Source organism: Cornus florida, unplaced genomic scaffold (assembly GCF_030987335.1).
Source record: "Cornus florida cultivar Cherokee Brave unplaced genomic scaffold, ASM3098733v1 CherokeeBrave_3.0.0_Hap2_Chr01, whole genome shotgun sequence".
Classification (NCBI taxonomy): Eukaryota; Viridiplantae; Streptophyta; class Magnoliopsida; order Cornales; family Cornaceae; genus Cornus; species Cornus florida.
This window is the reverse complement of record NW_026775571.1, coordinates 89,194,498-89,204,903: the sequence shown is the minus strand read 5'-3', so window position 1 is coordinate 89,204,903 and position 10,406 is coordinate 89,194,498. Positions and strand designations below refer to the sequence as shown.

The following is a 10,406-nucleotide window of genomic DNA, read 5'->3' as shown; positions in this document are numbered from 1 at the left end:
TCCTATTTTCAAATTTTTTGTTCAATTTTATTTTTTCTTTTTTGTTAAAATAAAAATTAAAAAATATAGAATTACATATACATGTACATATATAGTTGTAATGTTTTAGTAATTAAATTTTGTGGGTATCACAAAAACTCATAGTAAGCCTTAGGACAATGCAAAGCAGCAACCAAGCGACTCTTCGAATCAAATAAAAACCTCAATGTTGTGTCAGGTTATCAATCCTCAAAAGCATAACTCTATAACCCTAGAATCCAATGAAAATAGTGACGACACGTCAGGTCATCAAATTTCGTAACTACACCTCTAGAATTTAAAAAAAACTCTGACAACACACTAAGTTATTAAACCTCGATAATGCAACTCTCGAGTCTGATGAGAATCCTGACGTCATGTCAGGTCATTAAACCTTGATAGATATGATCCTTGGGTCTAAAAAAAATATTGACATCAAGCCAAGTCATCTAGGTAGGGATAAGTAAGTTATTGAGTTAGAAGTACAGGGGTGACACCCTAAGGATTTTGGATTGCCGGAAGGAAAGTCAAAACTTGCCTTGCCGGAAAGAAAGTCAAAACTTGCCTAAACATAAGTAATAGGTCTAGCAAAGGGAATGGTGAACAATATGCTGCGAATGGTGAACAATATGGCTCACAGAAACCCTTACAATCACCGTTAATGATGTGCTTAGAGCTATTAATGCTTTCAACCACCTCCTTTGTTTCCCTCCAGAATCCTGGATCGGTTTAAAACTTTTCCAAACTCGTTCAAGTAAAATACAGGGCTCAAATTGGCAAATCGCCAACCCCACTCACCATTCACCTCATGCCTGGTTGTACCGGATGAAGCCCCATCTCAAATGAATTTTCCTGGACAAAATAATTTTCCCCAACTTCTTGAAAGATGTGTTACAATGGTTTGTGTTGCAATGGTGAAAGATCTCTCTCATGATTAGATATAATGCCAGAAAGAATGTGACAGTAAACATATTTGTTGAGACTGGACTGAGTTTTATCAACACAATGAACACCTCTCATCCACCTGCATCTGGACTCCCTTATCATGATTTAATTCTTAAAAGAGACAAAAGGAACATAATTAAATAAATAAATAAAAGGGTATAAACATCCAACCAGGGAGGCTGAAGAAATTTCAGTTAAACTTTCATTTTAATGTAAATATAGTCAACATAACAATTGCCAACAAAATGGGTCATCACTTGAGGAACTGAAAACATCCCATATAATAATTATTGAAATTTTGACTATATATACAACAAAAAATGGATAATTTTGACAATTCAAACAAAAATGAAGGATATAAGAAACTGTTGTGTAGAAATGCAACTACAACACTCACCTTGCACGTATTCCTAGCCCCGCATTGAATGATTTTGAAACAGGGAAGGAAAAAGTAAAAAAAAAAATCGCGTGAACCAAAATTTTAACTTGAAATGGTATCCTTACTGCCAGCAGCAACTTTGCGATGACGCTTCGAACCGGATTTCCTGCCTCTCCCATGCTTCAATGGTGTCTTTCTAATAGGATTACTTACAATACTTTCTGTTAAAATCTCCACTTGTGTTTCATTTGGTGTTTCATCAATTACAGGTGTTGGATGATGATCAACATCGATAGCAAGAGACGGCGGCTCTATCACCCCTCTATGGTACGCCTGCATATCATATATTACATACATAATAAGAGTGAGTCTCATATGAAAGAGAACTAATGGAACTGGCACTCCCCAAAGCCTGGAAAGGGAGAGAATATTTGATCATAACGTAAAATTCTGCTGCATTTAATCCAGTAACTAAAAAGCAAGTGGAAACCGGAAATGTATGAAAATGACGGGAGATGTTCGAAAAATATACAGAAAATGTAACAGGAAAAAGACCGGAACTAAAAGGTGGTTAGGAAAACAAGATGATAACAAGAGGAAAAACTAAAAGGATCAAAAAAGATTATTATTGACCATTAAAAGCATCTGATTTACTTCTTCGATTGAATTTGATGGTCAAAGTTCAACATTAACCCTAGGCTCTTGAATTAAACGAGAACCATCACTAAACTGATTGTGTTCTACAAGCTTCAAGATTTTCACTAACACCAGTGGCTGTCTTCAATTACAATTATGAGACTTGTATAGATGCCATAGAAGATGGTTTCTGGGGTGTGGGATTGCATGTGTGTGTGTGTAACAAAATGGTTTAACTCAAATTTTAAGTGACATCCACATGCAACTCAATAAATCCACATACATTAGGAACCCTGGAGAAAGGAAAAAAAAGAAAAGAAAAGGAAAATGAATCTGTGTAATAATGGAATGAAAAGATGAGAACAAAGGAAAATGAATGTGTGTAATAATGGAATAAAATGGAATGAAAAGACGAGAACAAGTAATATTTGAAATCTTAGATTAAATTAATTACCTGCAGTACAAAGTTGCGCCTTTCGCAGTCCAAGAACATATTAACACCCCAATTTGTCTTTGACATAATCTTGTCCCTTACGATAGAAAAACTAATCTGGTCTCTGGAAGTAAAACGGTCAACTTCATTGAACCAGAGACAAGTAAAGAGGTTGGAGATAGGATTATGTTCCCTTACTATTACACATCCTTCAGGAACATCTGCAAAACCCAGTCATATAACAGTAACGATATCACATGTGAAAGTGAAGAGACACAAACATGGGGACAAAGACCAAGGATCACATTCTTACCACTTGTTATAGGAAGCTTAGCCTCAGAGTATGGGGTTAAACCCTCCCTTCTATAAAAATCGACCTGGAAGTCAATGGAAGCATTATCATATTTACCAGCAGCTTTATTAGCCTCGGCCTCAACAAACACGTCAAAGCGTCTGTAATGCCTCGATATTGCAAAACTGGCATTTTTCCTCCACAAGAACCTGGAAGACGAAAAAAACTTAAAGTCAAAATATTTCTTAAAAGAATGCTGATTCAAGCTTGTGCAGAAAGACCCAACTATCATTCAGGTCCCGGCATAGTCACATTTCAATGATGCCAGGCTGACATTCAAAATCCTTAGTGTTCCATCCACCTAGTCTTAAATTCATTAAATCCACCCGACACTAATTGTAAGAGAATCATACTGTTACCTTTTTTTGGCAGAGACATAAGCCTAGTTTGTCACATCTATTTGTATGCTGTGAATGTTGCAACATAAGTTGAGCCAAAATGTAATTCCAATTCACCAAACAGAAAGCAAATATACAATCCAAGCGCAAATTTATTTATTAGGTTGAAAGTCACAACATGTGGGTGCTTCACCCAATGGATAAAGCCCGAAAAGGGGTATAAGAAATGGCCTTTTAAAAAGTAAAATGACACAAGGGTATAAGAATGCCTCCAGTGAGGGTGAAGATGATGACAAGTGGTGAAGAAGGAAGCAACAGGTTTTAACACAATAAAAGTCCATTACCCAGTGTATATCCCGTCTACTGGGGGGTTGGAGTAAAAAGGGAGATAGACTAAACCTTTGGCACTATTTTGGACAAAGTAGATACTCTTAGACACAAACTGTGGCCTTTGAGCTTTTGCTGTTTCACCGAGCAAATACCCCTTTTACACAATATGCAATCAGAATAATTATAGGGGGGAAATGATGGGATTTGCTATGTAAAAACTATAAAAGCCCTAATTGATTAAACAGGCACAAAGTTCATGATGACTAGCAATGACTACAAGAGCCTTGTATACCTCTAGCCCAAATTCCTCACTGCCGAGAAATCTACACAACACAGTTCTCGGTCAATCTCAATCTAAGACAATAACTTGTCCACTACACAAGTTTCAAAGAGATTTTGCTATTTGCTCTGTAAGCTCACTTTCATGTATGAACAGAGGAACAAGAGAAGGATTTTCTAAAGATCCTAGGAAAGAGGATTCATAGTTTTGTCCTACTCCAATTATGAGAAAATCCTCATAAGGAAAGAGATTTTGAACGGGTGATGGAGCAGCATCACGTCTCACAAAGACGTGGTTTTTACTGACTGATGAGACACCCCACTCCAACTGTAATTCAAGAAATTCATTAGTCCATGTCAAAAGACCAAGTATAATTAAGTAGGTTTCCCTCCAAACTTCTGGACCCTTTCTATGTGTCAAATAAATAAGAAAAAGACTATATACCTTTCAAGTATTTGATATGGATCCACAACAAGTTCGAGTTTTCCATCGATCCATAAAGAGTAGCGGGCATTGGGAAAGAGCCTATGCAATAGAAGCTTTGGGACCTGCAAAAGGGACAAACAGTGTGAAAAGATTTTCAAAACACTGCCTGCTGTAAATTAATGAAGACTTCAGGGCACAAAACCCAATGGATTCAAATTGCAGAGCAGTACCAGTTTATGAGTTGTTTTTTGTTCATATAATGAAGCTAATATTGCTAGGAGCACAATCAACATATGTTGTCAAAAATGAAAACTAAAACTTTGTTAAACAGAAAGGGGGCAGAAAGAGATGGATTGATATACAATCAAAGAGGAACACAAGAAAGAAAAGAAAAGAGAGAAGGCAAAACTCAGGGCAAGAAAAATGAGGTCCTCATGTCTATTGAACTCCTATATTGTCATGACAACGTGGAGAGAAGAGCTACTGAGTCCTATTATTTAAATAAATATGTTCCTCGTTAATGGCATCGTGAAAATCACCCATGCCATACAACAACGTCATAACAAAAGCATTCAGGGGGGATTAACCAAATAACCAAAAGCAGATGTGAAAACACAAATAGAACAGAAAGCTTAGGCTGATGATGAAAATCCTGATGATATTAAACCATCATGCATATGAAGAACAAATCCAGGTTAAAAGATTATTCCTTACCAAGAGTTTCAAAATTCAACAATTAATCAAGAAGATGCCATGAATATGTCTGGGAAATTTAGGAACATATTTGAGGGAAATAATAGTTTTTACATTTTACAGCAACAAAAATAAATAAAAATTAATGAAACAAATGTTAAAAGTATATCAAAATGTGTGTAGTAACCCACATTATTCAACAACTTAGCAAATAATCCAGAATTTTATCCAACTAATCAGCAAATAATCCAGGATTATATCCAACACCTGAAATATTCCTTAGTTATCTGATATGTTTAATTATATACAATAATATTGGATGATGTACATCATAAGGAAAAAAAAGAAGGATAAAATGTTGAGATTTAACATTTATATAATCCTAAATGCCGGCCAGCAGCTGCAGTCAATGTAGAAGAAATTAGAGGCTGATCTAGAGGCACATGTCAGATCCTTAAGGCAGCACAAAAAGTGTTGGAAGAATTAGCTGGCAGAGATTCAATACAAGTTATGCAAATGAGCAATAACTTAGAAGAGAAAGAATGCAGATGGAAACCAACAGAAGGGATTAATTAAGCTCAGCTGCTCAAATGATCACTACAGTGTTTGAGGAAACTATACAATTCTGACTTAACAGATAGTCTAGATGGCAAGAGGTAAAGTTAGAACCTCTATAACCCCAAGGGGTTGGCTCAAGTGGGTAAGTCACTTGGCCCTGGTGCCTCAGGAAGCATTAGGTCTAAGGTTCAACTCCTCTTGGTTGCAAACAATTTCTTGACAGTGAGAGGGGGGATATCAACTAGAAAAAAAAAAGTTTGAAGCTCTATTACGAGACAGGATGCTGACTGCAAACCAGAGGGGCCCAGTGCTGCCTCTAGAAAAAGAATGCGATAAGGTACTCAAGGAAACCCCAGAACCAGAAGACCCACAACCAATGTGACTGCCAGTGGAGGAAAAGAAATCCATGTTTGATGTTTCATCTTTCTTCTAAAACTATAGAGGGTAGCACTCAAGCTAAGAAGATACTAGTTCCCATAAGGGAAGAAGAAAAGATAGCTTTTTAGGTGCCTAACTTAAAAGAACTCTTAAGAGTTAAAAAAAAAAAAAAGGGACCCAGACAGAAAACTTAATTAACAAGATCAAATGGACAAAAATATGGCTCGGCACCAAGGTTATATAACTTGAAACTACATAGTAATATGCTGCAAACGTATAGAAAATTCAGGGAAGGGCAAAACACATCTGTCCCCCCAAAAGGTGATAGAACAGGCTCTTGTCAAAAATGTTCAAGAGAATGGGAAGGAAGAGGAGATAATGGAGAAGGACAACTAATTGCCATACCTCCGTCTAAGCAAACGACAAAAAAATATTGGGTTGGAGTTAGATTAGAATAGATATATATCAAAAGGGAGCAGCTTATATCTCGTCTCAAAAATGTCGCAACATCTAAAGAGTAAATAACATATATTGTGCAGCATGAATAAGATAAGTTTTTGCGTCAAGATGTTTGGATAAGTGGATCAGACATGCATCATGAGCTTCACTCAGCTGACACAAGTTTCAGCTAGTTAGAGACTCAAATCTGTATTACTGATTTCATTTGAAATCATCATTCCACAGAATGTCAAATCGTTTTTTAGGATGTAGGGTTCACCTTCAGGCTATACTTTTAACTCTGGAAATGTAATACATTTTTAAAAGTGTGTAAGTTAAAAACCAAAATAAGAGTTCTCAAGGTTGAAATCTAAAACTTTGGTTGACTTCATTCACTCTGAAAGTAATCCGTCAAAAATGACAAACATAACATTTTCTCTTTCTTGCATGATGCAGCACCACAACACAGGATGAAAGCCTTTCTATTCTATATGTTTTATTAGGAATTTAAAATTTTCCTGCATCAGTCTAAACAGGATGTTTCAGTGGCCTTCTATGATAAGACACTGACAAGATTTTAAACTTTGGCATTATGCAATTCTTCAGTCACTTCATAAGCATAATCAATTTGCACCACAGTATAGAAGTTGAATCAAAGCATAAGTTCTGTCTTCTTAAGGTTTTATATTTAAAATTTGGAATCAGCTTCCGCCACTTCTATAGTATAATTAATCAGTGGAAGTTTTAAAGATTCAAATCATGAAATTTTCTTCCCAAATAAATAGTATTCAGACTACAACTACGCAAAATATGGAAAGATTTCTGAGTCTGTGCATGAAATATATAAGCGAATGGCTAATGATTAATAAAATTAAAGACATCCTTATTTGCTGTCTGTCCCTGGAAATCAGCTGATGGAAGAAGCTATTAATTGACATGGCAGCTTTCTTGTATCGTAAAGCGTATATGACAATATGCAGCTTCCATGCACTCATCTTAAGAAATATTATTAACAAAAGCACTTTATACACATGCAATAATCAGATATCATTACCAGAAAACTTACAGCTCATAACCCAACCTCTGCTATAAATTTGAAATCTTATGAAAACTTACCTTTCCATTGCGTCTTGGATCAGTGTAAGGAAGGTTATGGACAACAACAATTCTCCACAAGCCAAGCCTCTTGTCACTTTCCAGTGCACTAGAATTTTTCAAATATGCTTCTGTTTCTTCATCCACAAACATATAAAAGCAGACAGACTTCTTAGCATCTTCACTAATATTCTTCGGTTGTTGTATTAAATCATAAGCTCCTGACAGAGAGACCATGAATTAGAATAAAATCCAAAAGCTCGAGCATGGGAATTGAACTTTCAAATGGAAATTACGAAGAGCAATACCAAATATTGCTGATGCAACAACCACCCCGTGACACTGCTGCATGTCAAGAAGGTCGGAATCATCAATATCAAAGCCTGTATGACGTCCAGGTTTATTTCCTCTGACAAATCTATTGATATAGATATGCATTGACCAAAAAGCACAACAAACACAAATGAGAACATCGCAAGGTAAAGCCCAAAATTATGTGTTATTACCAGGAATAATTAGAAAGCGAAAAGATAAACCAAAAAATATTTTAAAGAAAACAACAATAAGTAATTCAATAAAGTATTTCAGATAAAATTGCCCACGAAAATAATCATACCCGCAATGCACACTCATTGATTCTCTTATATCATAAGAATCATTCCTCTGCTTCAAAGAAGGATATCCACCAAAGTCTGAGCCTCCAAACTCACTTCTAGTTAAATTATCTTCATGAATGTAGGTTAAATTTTTAAGCACAGGAGAAAATGATGGGTCATTTGGCATTAAATCAATGGCTTCTTGGACAGGAAGGTAACATACTGGACATGCTGAAAAAAAAAAAAAAAAAAAAAAAAAGCAAAGTTATCACAGTCGTAATAAGATTGGCATTGCTAGAATTAAATGTACAAATTAGTTCCTATAGTGTATATACTATATGATGCCTTATGCATGTGCCTGTGGATGTATTGTCACAACAGAATAATATTTTACAAAAAACAATCGATTTCCTATGCCTGTGCCTGTGGTGGTGTTGACACAACAGCATAATATTTTATGAAAAACAATTGATAGGAAATCCATAGATTTAAATAACACAAACTTACGGCGTGGTCCGGTCCTTTTTCTATCTGCTGGTGGAGGAGGCAATGCGAAACCTTCACAAGGATTCCCTGGAGGAAGCGTGTAACCTGTAAAATATGCAGCAGGAGAAGGATGCTGTACCACAATTTCACCTCCCATATTATCCGTTTTATTAAGAATGCTGCCATATAGTTCTCCGTGAGTTGGTGAAGATTCAGGATAGCCCCAAGGAAAGCTGCTGTTAAGTGTAATGCTTTGGATAGGGTTGCCTTCCCGTGTTTCTTCACCTGCTAAAAACACAAATGCACAACTTAGTTCTTCACTCAGTTAAGGTACGAAACTATGCAAACCAAAATTGGGATATGCCGTGTAGTGCTTCTAGGACAGCAACATTTGGGGGGGGGGGGGGGGGTGTGGTTGGGGGGGGTGTTGGCATTAAACATGAAGCATACACTTTGAGTAGACCTTTGGATATTAATTCCTCTATTTATATAATTAACATAAATCAATAACAGAACTACACAAGGGTTCAAAAAGTATCATCACCAAGCACCATTTAGGTTCATATTAAAGCATAAATAAATCTTTTTCTCAGGATTCCTTACTGCAGTTGATTAAACTACATAGATGTACACATACAGGTTCATAAATATATGTATTTTGGCTACTTAAGATAAGAATCCGATCATGTAAAACTTAGGGAGAATGGATACATAAATAGATTTAATCTTTTCTACATTCACTGACAGGAGAAAAAAATAATCTTTTCCAAGTTTCCTTATAAGAAAACAGATCAAATTAGATAATTGTGTGTTTATATATAGATATTTACATGTCAAACTATGATGCTTGAGCTGAAATCAAACAATGTAGAACTTCCGGAAAAGGGATGCAAAGATTAGACATCGAACCTTTGTCTAAATACAATACCCATATAAAAACCGCGGCAGAAACAACACACAAGAGCAGCATTCCAACCTTCTTGCGGCCAGCAAATTTGCAGATCCAATGAAAGAAACTCTCCTTCTCTTTGAACATTTTCGACGGCTTACGGGTGGCAACAGGGGGCGTTGTCTGAATTGGCAACACACCGTTCTGAAACTGTTGCAGTGATCCATAACTTCCTGAACGTAGACCCAATGACCCTGTAGTCATTGTTGTCCCTCCAAATCCTCAACTTCCCCTCTCATCGCCCCTCTCCTCTCATTCACACCCAACTGTAATTACTCTCCCCTTTGCAAAATTCACATCCAAAACACAGACCCAGTTCACCAAATCAGCCCCAAAGTTAGAGGCAACACTCAATTTCCACTAAACTGATCAAACAATAACGACCCACTAACAAGTAAACACTAATACTAAGTCATAAACTTAAAACCCAATAAATTTATCCTTTTTTCCCTGGCAATAACAAATGCAAGCAAGCAAAAGCAGATGAATATACTTTCAAAAACAAGTAGATGTCAACTACACAAGCAACTTCATTCAATCAACCAATCAAAACCCACCATCGAATTTCAATTTAGTATCCAATGAACTCAAATTAATCTTGACAGAGAAACTCACAGATCAAAGCTAAGTGATACAAGAGTTCGGCAATCGAGAAGGTTACTGTGGTTGATTTCTAGTTTTTGTGCGTGAATCTAGGGCTCGCGAAATCAAGGTGTCGGAACAAATCTGAGATCACCGTTCGCGACTCCCTTGAATGTGCGATTTATTTTTGAGGATATATCTGAGAAATTTTGTATCATATACACAGAAAATATTTTTGCGTAAATCACTAAAACAATTCAGTTGGCTAAAGTGCGCCATGTGCGTTTTATTATAGACGGTGGTCGTTTTTACCCAATTACCCTTGGTGGTACATCTAAACCCTTATTATAGGGTTAAATTTTTTTTTTTTTTTTTCGCATAGTTTTAGGGTTTAAATTTTGAACCAAGATTGTCTTGATATATTGTTGCACCCTATAAATTTTATATCAAATTTATGTACAGATCATTCATTTTTTATATACAAAATATACTAA

General features: G+C 36.1%; 1 protein-coding gene across 2 annotated transcripts; it reads right to left on the bottom strand.

The window, feature by feature from the left end:
• Positions 1-1,143: 1,143 nt before the first annotated feature.
• On the bottom strand, positions 1,144-10,150 carry LOC132305456 (probable hexosyltransferase MUCI70). Of its 2 annotated transcripts, none has more exons than XM_059803099.1 (9): positions 9,291-10,150; positions 8,403-8,669; positions 7,916-8,126; positions 7,608-7,717; positions 7,321-7,520; positions 4,156-4,259; positions 2,725-2,912; positions 2,433-2,632; positions 1,144-1,675 (listed from the first exon to the last, which is right to left on the bottom strand). In XM_059803099.1, exons 1-9 carry the CDS (start codon positions 9,532-9,534, stop codon positions 1,445-1,447), a joined length of 1,755 nt encoding a protein of 584 aa, XP_059659082.1. In that variant the 5' UTR covers positions 9,535-10,150; the 3' UTR covers positions 1,144-1,444. The 2 variants fall into 2 exon arrangements, with proteins under 2 accessions (XP_059659082.1, XP_059659084.1); XM_059803101.1 differs by having other exon boundaries at positions 8,403-8,666; positions 9,291-10,149.
• Between the last annotated feature and the right edge of the window lie 256 nt (positions 10,151-10,406).